The sequence below is a fragment of the Gastrolobium bilobum genome, unplaced genomic scaffold, assembly GCF_033153095.1.
Source record: "Gastrolobium bilobum isolate Gb01-03AN ecotype WA unplaced genomic scaffold, APGP_CSIRO_Gbil_v1 utg187773, whole genome shotgun sequence".
Lineage (NCBI taxonomy): Eukaryota > Viridiplantae > Streptophyta > Magnoliopsida > Fabales > Fabaceae > Gastrolobium > Gastrolobium bilobum.
This window is the reverse complement of record NW_026897680.1, coordinates 7,544-23,277: the sequence shown is the minus strand read 5'-3', so window position 1 is coordinate 23,277 and position 15,734 is coordinate 7,544. Positions and strand designations below refer to the sequence as shown.

Here is a 15,734-nt window from a genome sequence, read left to right as displayed (position 1 = left end):
CAAGTTGCAACAATGTAGGTAGTGCTGTATATATGTCATAATGTTTTTTTAACAACCAATTGTTCATGCAACTCTGGACTAGAATAATGGTTAAATAAAGTCATATTCACATGAACGATTGTAAAATTTGAATCCCTAACATTGCTAGTAAGTTTCGTCCGAAGTTACAAGTTATTTCTACCGCCACTACAAAAAATGCGGTGATTGGGCACACTAATTTAGGCACATTTTGTTTAATTGTAGCGAAAATGAGGGAAGGAGGAAATTCTTGAAAGATCTTAATCACGTCACAAACTTTTTCTCTTATTGCTTAATTTTTTAATTAGAAGCTGAAGATCCAAAATTCGACTCTCTCATTTTCTCCCCCTACTTTTCTTACTCTTGATTGTCCACAAGAACTAGATTTCCCTAACTTTTTTCTATTGGTTTCATCCCCATCTTCTTCCTCAACCTCCATCGCGAGTTTGTGGTCGCTGACAAAGTCCATTCGCAGCGTCACCGTGAGAATCTTTGGAATCGACCACTTTAAGAATGTGAAACTATATTGAATTCTTTCTGAGATATGCTCAAATAAATGGTTATTTTCCATGACAACTCGTATTTCTTGATACCATCTGGTATATTTGTGGCATTTGTTATCAGGCAAACCATCTTTTACTAAGAAACAAACAGATCTGTTCTTCCCTCCGGACTTTGCTGATGACTTTCCTGTATCGATGCAGGTATGTGTGCAAACTTCAATAACCATTTAATATTCTCTGTTCTTCTTGATAGACATGTCGTTAAATGTTTGATATGTTTTTGTTGTGCAGATTTCAAATAAATATGGATTGATATATGTTATCACAAAGCTTGGGCTTTTATTTGTCTATGATCTGGAGACTGCAACAGGAGTTTATAGAAACCGAATCACTCCCGATCCTATATTTTTGACATCAGAAGCATCATCAGTAGGGGGTTTTTATGCCATCAATAGACGTGGCCAGGTGTTGCCTTCTACTGTAAATGAGGCAGCCATTGTACCTTTTGTTAGCAGCCAGGTAATTTGTGATTTTTGGTTAAATGGAATACATGGATCCTACTTCTAAATGTTTCTTTCGAACTTTTGCGGCTAAACAATTTAGAACTTGCTGTTAATCTTGCTAAAAGAGGAAACCTCCCTGGTGCAGAGGAATTGGTAACATGAGTTGCTTTTGGTTAATTTTGTGTTGTTATCAATGTTAAACTTCACAAATGGACTTTCGAAACTGGCTGACTTTATTGAGTTGGATGATTGTTTTGCTATAATATTTTTCAATTTTTGGTGTATGATGCTCTTTGCCTTAATATATTATAGTTGTCTGAAAAGTATTCCACCAGTATGATGATCTAGAACAATTATCAGCAACGCAACTAGCATAAAAGTGCAAAAGAAGTATAAACAATATATTATTTGTTTGTGGTAGATGCTTGTGTGCATAGGTTTTTTGACTAATCATACTAGAAAGGTCATTTTACAGTTTTTAAGTTCTAGGTATTTGGGGGAGTCTTGATAAAAAATGTGCCAAAGAGTATAATATTGGTGAAATTTGTGCAATTTAGAGACATGAAAAAACTATGTAATCCTGATGAGAAGTATCTACAAAATTAATCTCACTAATCTTTTTATCAATGAAAAGATAAAAGTACTCCTAGTAAATGAGTAGTCAGCAAATAAGTCTTGATGAGGTTAATACTCCCTTGCACTCACCAATTTATCCTCGTGCCATTTAGAGAAGCATCGCAGGGCATCCCTCATCCAAGCATGTCGGCAGCTTCCACGTGCCTCTGATATAGTCAGCCAACTCCTATTTCTAGTACTTTGCTCAGGCCATTACTCAAGTTCCTCCTTAACAAATAAGGCAAACATTGCTGCTCTACATAAACCTTTTGGACTGAACTCATCTTGGTGAGTCTTACTTCTAAATTCATAGTACCCAAGAAAGTCCTGACACACACAATAGCTCTAAATATTAACCATTGGTTTGCATGCATCCATCCATACAAACAACATCAAAAAACAACATATAAAGATCCAACAGCGTTGTTGTCAGTTGAATTAAACAAAATCAAGAAACTAGGAATTTCAAGGGACATCAGTTTAAGAATATGCAAGGTTCAAGAACAGGCCTAATTCAGATGAGACCAAAACCATATAGTACCACTGATTTTTGCTCAAATCTGAAAAATTGCCAGTATATAAGAACAATTATGAGATAATTTACCAATACTATTTCAGGCTCGAATTTGGCTAATATATTACCTGATTCTTGCTCCTTATATGTTAATGTGGCCTTAACTGGCTACACATAGATGTAAAATTAGCTCAAGTTTTTTTTTTTATTTTGGGCAAAATTTTGTTGCCTAAAATACAATTTGTAAAAAGGCAGGAGGAATAAAAAAATAAAGTAAAAAAACACAAATAGCATGTTGATCTGTTAAACCATGTTCAGTGACATGGTTTAAAGAAAAGAACAAGGATTATAGAACCTATTTTTTGTCACTGACACAAACTACGTAAATAAAAGACAGTCACATTAACTAATGCAGTGGGTACTTACACAAGCTGCAAACCTGAAGATGCTAAACTATCAGGTATGGAACCCTTTAACTGATTGTTGGATAAATCCCTACAGCAAACACTACAAATAAAATAAATACAATATAAAATAAATAATAAAGTTATATTTTGTTTTTGGCAAGACCAACAAGCATCCCTACACCCTTTAGGTGTGGGACTAGACTATTTTTTAATATAGAAGACATGGATGCATCGTGATATTAAAAATGACTTAAGAATTTAAATAACAAGTATTTTAAGCTAAAAATAATTGAGCGAAAAAACATATAGACTCTGCATATACCGTATTGGGTAATATGATGACTGTTGAATATCATAGATACAAGAGGAAATGATAGTAATCCTTGTTATGTTAAACTACACAACATTGGTGCTATTATATAGCAAACCAATTGAAGAATACAAAGAGACACACTCAATGTAGGACTTCTACACTATTAACACTAACACTCTTAACACTCCCCCTCAAGCTGTAGCATATAGATCATATGCTACAAGCTTGATACATAAATAATACTCCCATTAGTAACCAAAAACAACAATGCTACATCAACGAAATGAAATGACCAAGTACAACAAATCAACTGGAATGACCATCAGTCTGAAGAGCTGATAAAGAGACCGTGCTGGAATGGACATCAGAGCATGGATGGTGCCGGAATTATCATCGGCAAGACAACTGAGCTGACCAGGACATCAGCATCAAGATCCCTCTCAAACATTTCATTTAACAGTTGGTGAGCAGCCGTGGTTTCCCCTTGACTATGCTACAAGCTTATTACAAGAAAGACCAAGTAACATAACATCAAAATAAATCTCCTAAATGAGAAACCAAAAATCAACAATGTGCTAAAAATGGCGTCGAAATGAACATCAACATGGATGGTGCCGGAATGATCATCGGCAAAGACAATTGTGTTGGAATGACCATCAGCAACATGGACGGTGCTCCCCCTCAAGAGGAACTTCTAAACAGTGCCGAAATTATCATCGGCAAAGACAATTGTGCTGGAATGACCATCAACAACATGGACAGTGCTCCCCCTCAAGAGGAACTTCTAAACTGTGCCGGAATTATCATCGGCAAAGACAATTATGCTGGAATGACCATCAGCAACATGGACAGTGCTCCCCCTCAAGAGGAACTTCTAAACAGTGCCGGAATTATCATCGGCAAAGACAATTGTGCTGGAATGACCATCAACAACATGGACAGTGCTCCCCCTTAAGAGGAACTTCTAAACAGTGCCGGAATTATCATCGGCAAAGACAATTGTGCTGGAATGACCATCAGCAACATGGACAGTGCTCCCCCTCAAGAGGAACTTCAGTGTCGAAATTAACATCAGCGGAGACAACATCAGCAACATGGACAGTGCTCCCCCTCAAGATGGATGATGAATCGTATAAATACTCCATCTTGGGAAGAAAGAAGATTAAAGAAAAACAAAGCTTCACGGAATCGGAAAAGTCGCCGGAGACGGCGGTGGGTCGTCGGAAAAGTCGTCGGAGACGGTGGTGGATCGCCGAAAAAGTCGCCGGAAAGTCATCGGAAAAGTCACCGAAAAATTCGCTGGAGACGGCTGTCAACGGGGGACGACGCGGTCAACGGTGGTCGGTCAACGACAACGGTGGTCAACCCAACAACTTCCCAAGGATCATTCTTTTCTGATGTGACAGATCAGTCTAAGCTGCAGTCACAGAGCATACTAAGAAAAACCCGAAAAAGAAATAGCAACGGGAATCCCTCAAGGAGGGTGATATCTCTCTATAACCATATTGAAATTATAGAAAATAGAACTAAGTTAAACGGATTAAGATTCCTCTTGTTAGGCTCTAGATACCATGTTGAATATCATAGATACAAGAGGAAATGATAGTAATCCTTGTTGTATTGGAAGCTGATAGTAAATTAAAATAAAATAAAAGTCCACTTATCCACTCAGTTTAGTTCTGTAAAGCATTTGGATAACATCTAAAAACCACAAAACTTAGCAAGTAACTGTAACTAAGGGAGATAATATCATATCCTACAATTGTTTAGGGATATTTTACCGAGTGCAGAACGTATTTCACCCTCCAAGGAATTAGAACTTAAGTTCCTATAAAATTAAAGAGACGTTACCAATAACTAAAACCAAAATGAAAATGAACAAAGTTAATGTAGGAAAACACATGCTGCATGCAATAGAAGACATTTATGGTACATCATGGATACAAAATTATGGCCAACATGCATATAAATATAAGATTGAGGCTTGCACTAGAATCTGTAAGGAATTCTAGTACTCAAATCCACACAGAAAATTGCAGAAACATGAGGAAATAATTTAAATAATACTTTATCATTCACATATGCATTTCACCGAGCAGGTGGACTGCAAATTTGAGAGCAGCTCAAAACCACATCATTCATGCTCATTAACTCCCAACGGTTCATCACTATACAATATTCAATCAAAAACAAAACAAAAATTATCCAATTCTAAAATAAAATCTAAAATTAGAGCAACTAGCACTGAAAAAACCTAAAATAAATAAATTATTTTCAGTATTATCATTGTATTCTTATTTTATTTGACCAAGCAAACATGAGCATAAATCGAAATGGAGAAGATCAATTAATTAAAGGAAGGAAGATGAAACTCTACGAACCTGGATTGTCAAAAATTTGATGAGATTGAAAGCTTGTGGAGGAAAAAGAATTACCGAAGGTGATTGTTTTCAATTCGATACGAAGAAGAGGAGGATGTTGCTTGGGTATGTTAGAGCATAAAATTTGGGAGATGGAAAAGAAATTTCTGCAAAGAGAGTTTGGGCTTCGTTACTTAAGCACTTCAGAGAGTACCCCTTACTTGCCTGATAGCTTTCTTTACTAATTTTGCCACATGTAAGAGAAGTGTAGGTAAGTAAATATATGTACTCGCCGATTTTTTTGTAGTGTATATTATAAAGGGAAATTGAAGAGTTATGTGGCGGGAACATAAAATTTTCTTGTCACATATACATAGCAAACAACGCTAGCTTTTTTTTTTTTTTTTTAAAATAAAGCGGACCCCACAACCATTGTGTCTGTCAGGAAATTGGGGTCTTGTACTGTACTGTAACATTACATATATATACCTCATATATAAAAGTAGATGAATCATATTTTTTTTCTTTTTCTCTCTCATCTTTTTATAGGATCCCATCCTTCCTCTAAGTAGAGGTGTTCGAGATTTGAATTGAATTTGTTTTGAAAGAAAAAATATCGGATCCAATTCCTTCAGTTTGATTATGTAATCATCTATTCGATTTGAAATCCGATCCGATCCAATCATTTTTTTTCGGTTTGAATTGGATCGGATCAGTTTTCGATTTTTTGAAAATCTTAAAATTAGTTTCATGATTATTGTGCAAAAAACATCCTTTGTATATATTGGATTTGTAAAAAAAAAAATTTGAAATATAAAAGTATAAGTAAACGATAATATAATTTTTTTTTTGCAATGAGATATGAAGCTCTACACAGATAAATTTTGTTGATAAGATGTGATTAGATTTTTTTTTGGGTTTAATAGATGAGTTAATGGGTCTTGAGTTTATAAATTTTTTGGATGATTGGAGAAAGACCCATGTAGATAGAAGGGAATTAATATATTGGATCAGTTTGGATTGAATTAGTTTTCTTCAACCAATCCGAAAACCGATCTAATCTAATTAAAATTTGTAGTTTTTTTTCGATTTTTGATTTATTCGGTTATCGATTTTTCGGTTAGGTCACCACGGTTTGAATCGGTTTAAATTGGTTGATGAACGTACTACCCATAGCTGTGTAGCAGAAGTATTATTTCCATTTATATTTTATATCCGTTTATTATTTCAGGGAACCCTTTCACATATATTTTACATAATCAATACATCAGTAGGCATCTTCAAGTTTGCTCATTACAAAGAAAAGAAGCAAACATCCTTATTCTTTATCCAAGTTCCCGCTACTTATTTATAAAAGCACTAACCTCAAGCCAAACCCACTATTCTTTTATTCCTCGTATACAACTTTTGGTGCTATGCCTGGACGAGATGAGCATCAATATCTTTAGTAATACTGGTGAAGAGGTCCATGTAGCTATAAGGAGGTTCAACATTCTCATTGATCTTCTCATATTCAAAAGTCCATTTAACAAAAGCACTACCATCATCCTTATCAATAGCTTGAAAGATGAGCTTGAAGATCTTGAACTTCTGACTTATATCTCCTTCAAAAAGGTTGTATGTGATTATCATGCTCCTTTCGTCAATGGCTTCAATGTTTTCCTTGCATGTTACAACCTTTCCATCTGTCATGTCAGAAATAATTAAGATCAACAACAAAAAATGATTAACCGATCCTTTGTTATTTACAATAATAATATAAATAGAAGCTTATAAATCACCTATGACGTAAGTCCAGTGCTTAACTGAACCAATGGTATGCCAGTCCCCTTCATGCAACTTGGTTTGATGCACTCTTTCAGTAACGTTTTGAACGTGGTGAAGTTGCTTCAAGACCAAGTTGAAGAACTTTGCAGCTGTTGTTCGGATTCCAAGTTCCGTACTCACTTTACCACTAAGACTAGCCATGTCTCCGGAAACAAAACAAACAATATGAGGTAGAGACGGATGACAAGTGTGGATGGATATTCAGTATAGTTTGACCTTATATAGAAAATAGCTTACCCACTGTTGCAAACAAAATGATTTAACAAAATATCTTAGATATTTTAGAAAACTAACGATTAGTTTTTAAGATTTTTATTAAAAGTAATGATTAGATTTCTTTTAGGGGCCGTTTGATAGAACAATTTTTTTTATCAGGGAAATATAATTACTAAGAATATGGTGGAAAAATGAGCTTGGTAGAAAAATTTTAAAAAAATTGTTTGGTATGCCAAAATATTACCGGAAAAATAAGTTAAGTTTTTCGAGTCTATATTTGGTTGAAGGTAAAATATTGATAGAAAAATGGGATAAAATTACCAAATTAACCCTTGACTAAATATAAATAAGACTCTCTCTTTTCAAATTTCTTTTGGCACGCTTTTTGAGAAGAGATATTAGTGTCCATTGCTTTTTTTTTCTATTTTCTTTTCTGAGTGGTATTATGAAATGGTAAGATTTTTCAAATTTACACACAAACTAAGATTGCTATGCAAATTTGAATGATGGACAAATTTTTTAAAATCTCCTACCAAACATGATCAACTAGAAAATCCATATCAACTTTTCCAGTCATCCTAAAATAACCTCGTACCAAACTCTCCCTAAGAGTTTTATAAAGGTAAAGAAGGAAAGAGAAAGAGAAACAAAGAAAGAAAAAGAGAGAGAGGAAGAGGAGCAAGAAGAAGAAGAGGAAGAGCAAGAGAAAGAGAAAGAGAAAGAGAAAGAAAGAAGAAAAAGTAAAGGAAAAGTAATATTAAGAGTAAATAACTTATTCTCTCTTTTATTTTTAAAAGTTGATTTTTAGATATTTTAGAAAACTATTTTGGTTCTATTTTTATCTATGTTATGTTGAAAGTTGGTATTTTAAAATTATTTCTTTAAAAGTTGTAAAATGTCGTTACTCTGCCAAAATTATTTTATGAATTCTTTCTACTCTTTTACTTTATTTTTTATATTTGACTTTGTGAATTTGATGAATTTACTTATATTAGATATGAAAATGATCTTGAATCAAGTTTATAGAAATTATAGAATTTCTTTGGTACTAAATGGATACTAATGAAATATGTAATTTTTTACTGAATGATTCTGATGTGACTGACCCACGAGGGTATCAAAATGATTATAGGGTAAGAGACGCCTTATAATGGCTTGAGCTCCTTAGAGTGATATTTTTCACTAAAGTGATTGGATTGATTATAGTTCGAAAACTCCAATATTACTGAGATTTATCGCACATGTTTTGTTTTTATGATACCCTTTTCAGAGTAGACATGACAGTATATGTAGCTTTGAAGTAGGATAAAACACTATGGTTAAAAACTTTGAAGACTATACGGAGTTCAATGGAGCAAATTAATAGAAAGAAAAATGTTTCTTTTCACTTTAGACTATGATGTATTTATGATGTAATAGTGATCTTGACTCTGTATAATTAGATTTTAAGAATACTTTGTTATATGCCTTATTTCGTATCCGTTGCATTAGAATTTCATTGTAATTCTTGTTCTCTTATTTAAAATAAAATTTAAAAATTATTGTGAAATCCTCTATGTTAGTAAGTTACAGAGGATGTCACGGTCTCTCCATAAATTTTGCATCCTGGTAAATATGAATTTTAAGAAATTCTTGGTTATCATTTTCCAGCATGTATGTGATAATATTTTTTAACAACCAATTGTTCATGCAATTCTGGACTAGAATATTAATGGTTAAATAAAGTCATATTCACATTAACTGATTGTAAAATTTGAATCACATCTATGTTGCACTAACACTGACATGGGACATGAGATACGACACGATACTTCGATACATTAATTTTAAAAAATGTTAAATTTTGACATGTTAGAACACGTTTTGATATTAAATAATATTTGTAATTTATGTAGTGAATATTATATTTAATATTCAATAATTTAACGAAAAAATAAAACCAAACTTATAATACCCATCAATTTTGGAAAGAAATATAAAATATCCCAAATATTTATATTAAATTTAATAAAATGATAATCGTAACACAGCGAATCTAATAGTTAGAACTAAAAACGCAACATAATGCAATCTTTAAATCGTTTTTTAAGTCTCTACCATACGTGTTGAGTATCACGAAACGTCAAACACGACATGTCAAAATTTTTGAGTTGTCCATGCATCATAGCCACTACAAAAAATGCAGTGATTGGGCACACTAATTTAGGCACATTTTGTTTAAGAGGTAAGATATTTTTACTATCAAATTTTTCTATTACCATTCTACTACCACTTCAATCATGGTTGAATTAGAGAAAAAATTAAATCAGGAGAAAGAAAAGAATAACAAGTTTTGAATTCAATAGTAAGTAGAGTAAGAATATCCTACTTCATTATTTAATATTGTAGCGAAAACGAGGGAAGGGGGAAAATCTTCTAAAAGCTTAGGGAGCGTTTGGTTGGAGATTTCTTAAAATATAGCCAGGCAATTGAAAGTGGGATTGTGTGCTATCCATGTTTGGTACAAGATATCAAGTTTTTTTCCTAGCAAACCAATTTACCCAGCTATTGATGATTGTTTGCAAAATCAGATGAAATACACTATGCTCAAATCCCACTTCCAATGTGGTATTTGATGTTAGTCTGCTAAATGAAAAAAAGATAACGAAGGAGATGCCAAAATTACCCTCTTCTAACATTATTTTCTTGCTTCAGCTTTAATGGCGAGTGCTGAGTGTTCTCAAAACAGCATTTAAATCTTCAATATTTGCATGCTTCACCGACTCCTCACAAACAATACCCATAACCCAAATAATATGATTTTCTGAAAATGCAAATTCAATTGGAATTCTCATCACAAAGGAATCAACTTTTTGATTTTTTGCAACCTCTGAACCTAACCCAGATGGCTAAAGAGTTGTAATCTGTCATGGGGTTCTATTTTTCAGTCTCATTGAATCAATATCTCAAATGGGTTTTCTGATTCTTGGACTGCTGTGAATTTTCTTTTGTTATTTTTCTTCATCTTTTTATTTGTTGTTCTTTCACTTCTTTGTTGGTTTCTTGGTGTGTGAAAGTGTTAAGATGGGGAAAGAGATGATAGAAAACGTGAATGATGATGGAGAGCTTGATGAGGTTGAGATGTTGCTGAATGAGATCCGTTAGATGACCCATTAACCACCGACAACATATATGGGTTTGTACTGGAAAAAGAAAAGTAAAGGGCAGGTGATTAAAAAAAAATTAAAAAGAAAGATATTTTCGTAATTACAATTTATTTCTCCATCTATATTTTATCTCAAATCATACATAGATTTTATAAATCTTACCTAATTTGTCCGATAAATTTTTTTCTAACCAAACAACTTTTTTTACATTTTCCTACCAAACTCACTTTCTAACTATTTCCCTATCAATTACATTTTCCCATTATTCAAAAAATTTCCCCTCCAACAAACGACCCTTAATCACGTCGCAAACTTTTTATCTTACTGCTTAATTTTTTAACTAGATGCTGAAGATCCAAAATTCGACTCTCTCATTCGTCTTCCTACTTTTCTTACTCTCGATTGTCCACAAGAACTAGATTTCCCTAACTTTTTTCTATTGTTTTCATCTCCATCTTCTTCCTCAACCTCCATCGCGAGTTCGTGGTCGCCGACAGAGTCCATTTGCAGCGTCACCGTGAGAATCTTTGCAATCGACCGCTTCTTGGGGGCTTTGGGCTTGGGATTCGAATTCAATGTCTTCATCTGCCTCCTTTTTTCTCTCATCGCCTGCACAAGGTAATTGTCGATATGCATATTCACAGCCATCATTGTTGTCGCGTTAAAAACCCTACAAACAGCACACACCATCTCCAATTTCTCCTCCTCTTCCACTAAATTCTAACTTCCTTCTTGGATTAGAACGATTTCCGAAAAGCATTGTAGTGTGTAGTATGTGGAATGTGAGATCCTAAACTTCCTATCCGCATTAATTCTGTTTTTGCTTTGCTTTATTTCATTGAAGGTTGCAAAGGTGTTACTGCGTTTTGTTTCTATTTTGATTTGAATAAATCTTTCTATAGTTTATCGTTGATTATGCTTATTTTTTCATTCTATGATGATGCAGAATTGAATGAAATTCATCCTATTATCCCTCAATCCTTGGTGGTATGTGAATGTGAATAAATTGTTGTCTGCACTTTGAATTTCTTATTTGGCATGGTGAATGGGTTTAAATAATAAAAAGATTTAGTCATAAGCTGGTCAAACAAGACAATCTGTAGTCACTGTTTTAACTTTCATTGTTCATGTGTCAGTGTGGCACCGTTAAAAAGAATAACTGGTTTAATTGTTTTCATAAAAATATATAATGCAGGAAGATGTGCGGCTTATGGTGCTATTACTTTGTCTTTGTACTAAAACGGCATTACAACTTTAACGTTAAATATTTTCTTTTTAATTCTATATGCAGTGAGGATTGACTAGTTGATACTCTTTCTTCATTGACCAAGGAGATTCAGAGGAGCTCTTTCTATTCTGCAGGGCTGTCTCTTGGGTATCATGTGAGTTGGGCCTCCTTTGTTAGAAGAAGATAAGGATATGTGTAGACGTCGTATGAAGGTGAACGGACATTGTGGTTTATGTGATTGTGATAGTGAGGAATATGGGCAGATGCGGTGTGTGTGCATATCTTAACAACTTCACATGCAGTCTGAGATTTAGGTTCCTCAATTTATGCTTAATTTATAGTTGGTTTAATTTTTTATTTTGATGCTTTAAGAATGTGAAACTATATTGAATTCTTTCTGAGATATGCTCAAATAAATGGTTATTTTCCATGACAACTCATACTTCTTGATACCATCTTGTATATTTGTGGCATTTGTTATCAGGCAAACCATCTTTTACTAAGAAACAAACAGATCTGTTCTTCCCTCCGGACTTTGCTGATGACTTTCCTGTATCAATGCAGGTATGTGTGCAAACTTCAATAATCATTTAATATTCTCAGTTCTTGATAGACAATGCATTTTTAATCTCTTTGGTATGGCCCAAATCCTAATATTGTAGACAATATAAGCAAGAGATTAATAAGTACATAGGAGCATCTTAATTATATCAAGGAAAAGAAGCAAAGATCCATACACAAGAAACATATTATAGAAAAGGAAGGAAATAAAAATGTTCTTTACGGAATTAACAGTCCGCCACAAATAAAACCCAAATTTCATAAAAGGACAAAGATATTATGCACCCAGAAAAGGGGCAACAAACCATAAAATGAGAAAAAAAAAAAAATACACTAATTCCATTCTAATTAATAGCTAGCTTCTACCTAGCATATTATGCATAGTAAATTGAACTCTTGATAAACTTTAATAGCCTTCTAATTGTATTCTATATGTGTAATATGTTTCTCAGAATTCATTTGAAGATAAATAACTTGGGGAAAGAAACAACCACATCTATAACAGGATGTGGTTAAATGTTTGATATGTTTTTGTTGTGCAGATTTCAAATAAATATGGATTGATATATGTTATCACAAAGCTTGGGCTTTTATTTGTCTATGATCTGGAGATTGCAACAGGAGTTTATAGAAACCGAATCAGTCCCGATCCTATATTTTTGACATCAGAAGCATCATCAGTAGGGGGGTTTTATGCCATCAATAGACGTGGCCAGGTGTTGCTTGCTACTGTAAATGAGGCAGCCATTGTACCTTTTGTTAGCAGCCAGGTAATTTGTGAATTATGACGTGTTTTTGGTTAAATGGAATATATGGATCCTACTTCTAAATGTTTCTTTCGAACTTTTGCAGCTAAACAATTTAGAACTTGCTGTTAATCTTGCTAAAAGAGGAAACCTCCCTGGTGCAGAGGAATTGGTAACATGAGTTGCTTTTGGTTAATTTTGTGTTGTTATCAATGTCAAACTTCATAAATGGACTTTCGAAACTGGCTGACTTTATTGAGTTGGATGATTGTTTTACTATAATATTTTTCAATTTTTGGTGTGTGATGCTCTTTGCCTTAATATATTATAGTTGTCTTAAAAGTATTCCACGAGTATGATGATCTAGAACAATTATCAGCAACGCAACTAGCATAAAAGTGCAAAAGAAGTATAAACAATATATTATTTGTTTGTGGTAGATGCTTGTGTGCATAGGTTTTTTGACTAATCATACTAGAAAGGTCATTTTACAGTTTTTAAGTTCTAGGTATTTGGGGGAGTCTTGATAAAAAATGTGCCAAAGAGTATAATGTTGGTGAAATTTGTGCACTACAAACATGATTTAAACTGAAAAGATTTTAATTGTGTTAGCATATAATTTACCTCTGCCACTTTTTTTTTTTCCTTGTTGATTTGATCAGTGGGAAGCTTGCATTTTATTTTACTATTATTTTTATTTACCCTCAGTGATCGTTGAGTTTCTGTTTTTTTTCCTCAGGTAGTTAAGCGGTTTCAAAGGGGGCGAACCGGAGTAGTGGTAAAGCTGTTCCTTCATGACTGAAAGGTCATGGGAGTGGTTTTTTTGTTTTGGTTAAGCGGTTTCAAGAATTATTTGCTGAGACCAAATATAAGGAAGCTGCTGACCTTGCTCCAGAATCTCCCCGAGGAATACTTCGAATTCCTGACACTGTTGCTAAATTTCAGGTATACTTCGAGCTCGGTGACCTTGTAAAGGTTCAGATAGAAATTCAAATTGATTCTCTTTTAGTCTCTTTATCATTTGAACGTATTTATTAACTTTTTTTAGGGTTGGGAGTAGGAAAATACAAGCTGTTGCCTGTGATCCCTGTCTCCTTTGCTCATTGAAAATTCTGGTCATGATTCATATAAATTTAAAACTAATTATTACGAAGAAACAAAAGCAGTTTTTCTTTTTATAATTGGAAATAGAGAACACTGTCATATAAATAAACAATAACGGCCCACCTCTTACACCCACTTCCTGGCTACTAGTGTGGTTTACTTTGAGGCTACAAATATTATGTTCAAACTCTAGGCCCTGTTTGGATGAGCTTATTAAAATAGCTTTTGAAACCCAAATAATGTGTTTTGGGCGTATTTTCATTAGCTATAAATTGAAGCTTAAGAAAATAAGCCGTTGCAAAAGCTAAATACAGCTTTAGGAGATAGTTTATCTTTGGGAGAGGTTTAAAACCTTAATCTTGGACCCGCTCTGAATCGGACTAGTCACGAAGTGATGAACCGATTGGAATATTTTCAAAAAAAAAGAAGCTTTAGGAGATAGTTGTATCTGCATTAAGTTTTGGTTAAATTAACGTTACCAAATTATCAAAATTTCATTGCTATTTAAGCACTTATTGAAGTATCTATCCAGACACTATTTTGACTTATTTAGTTGGACTGCTGTTATGACTGTAGAGCTTATTAAATAAGCTATACTGAACTCAGTACTTCTTTAAGTTGTTTATCCATACAGGAGTTTAGTTTATCTCCCCTTCTTTGGATTTTTTACTTTTGATGCTTGGATTTCCATGTATGTAAGTACTCACAAGCATACGCTCTTGCACACAGAACATACATTTATTTATGTTACTGCAGGGGGAAGTAAATTCTATTCAGTTTTCATTATATTTCTTTCATCTGTCCTCCTAATGTTATGAGACATGCATATAATGCAGACAGTGGATAATGACCTTGCCTTGAAAATATATATCAAAGTCAAGGCCACACTTTCCCTTGTGTGTAAATATGCTATGTTTTTCTACACTTTCCCTTTTGGAGTGACTTTGTAAAGAACAGAACATCTTGTAAATCACTTATTTCTTCATTAATGGTTGTGTTTCAAGTTGCAATAGTGGTGGAGCCAGAGAGAGGTTACGAGGGACCTTTTGTATTATACCATATTCAGACTAAAGATAAAAGTAATGTAATATAAATTTGCCCCCTTTCAAGCTCAGCCTTTACACTTTTATCTTATTATGTATGCTAAAAACTTGTTGAGTTTGTCAAATCTGGCTACGTATTAACCTAGCTACTGCCATGTTACTTTTCTTAAAGTTTGTTTGAATCATACTTCCTTCATCCGCTTTCACAAAATCTCGTTTGCATTGTAGGTAATAATCAGTTGCAGATCCAAGATTTTTTGTGACGGGGACGTAAATAAAATATCAAAAAAAAGGGGAGATAAACTAGACTCCTGATGGAGTTATTAAATAAAATATCAAAAAAAATCTTATTTAATATCAAATAAAATATTAAATAAGATTTTTTGTAACATAGTTGTGAACTATTTTACCAAGCTGTATTCAGCGGATGATGGAGAGATAGAGTTCTTCCCGATCAGGAATGCTTTTCCTCGGCTTGAAGAAGCTGATCTGTGTAGAATTGGAGTTATTCCTGCTATGGAGGAATTCCGTAGGACAGTATTTGCAATGGGGAAGTTTAAAGTGCCCGGTCCTGATGGCCTGCAAGCTGTTTTTTACCAATCTCAATGGAGAAGTTTAAAGCGCCCGGTC

At 33.8% G+C, this 15,734-nt stretch overlaps 2 protein-coding genes across 15 annotated transcripts; one reads left to right on the top strand and one right to left on the bottom strand.

The window, feature by feature from the left end:
* The first annotated feature begins 40 nt into the window (after positions 1-40).
* On the top strand, positions 41-15,156 carry LOC133309285 (clathrin heavy chain 2-like). 14 transcript variants are annotated; one of them, XM_061510040.1, is made up of 8 exons: positions 41-500; positions 643-722; positions 813-1,040; positions 11,714-11,964; positions 12,135-12,214; positions 12,754-12,981; positions 13,064-13,129; positions 13,697-15,156. In XM_061510040.1, exons 5-8 carry the CDS (start codon positions 12,209-12,211, stop codon positions 13,757-13,759), a joined length of 363 nt encoding a protein of 120 aa, XP_061366024.1. In that variant the 5' UTR covers positions 41-500; positions 643-722; positions 813-1,040; positions 11,714-11,964; positions 12,135-12,208; the 3' UTR covers positions 13,760-15,156. The 14 variants fall into 14 exon arrangements, 12 of the variants coding, with proteins under 12 accessions (XP_061366024.1, XP_061366023.1, XP_061366022.1 ...); XM_061510039.1 differs by having other exon boundaries at positions 41-533; XM_061510036.1 differs by having other exon boundaries at positions 80-147; positions 244-722.
* Positions 6,415-7,241, bottom strand: LOC133309287 (MLP-like protein 43). The gene is made up of 2 exons (XM_061510049.1): positions 7,015-7,241; positions 6,415-6,918 (listed from the first exon to the last, which is right to left on the bottom strand). Exons 1-2 carry the CDS (start codon positions 7,199-7,201, stop codon positions 6,647-6,649), a joined length of 459 nt encoding a protein of 152 aa, XP_061366033.1. The 5' UTR covers positions 7,202-7,241; the 3' UTR covers positions 6,415-6,646.
* Positions 15,157-15,734: the final 578 nt, after the last annotated feature.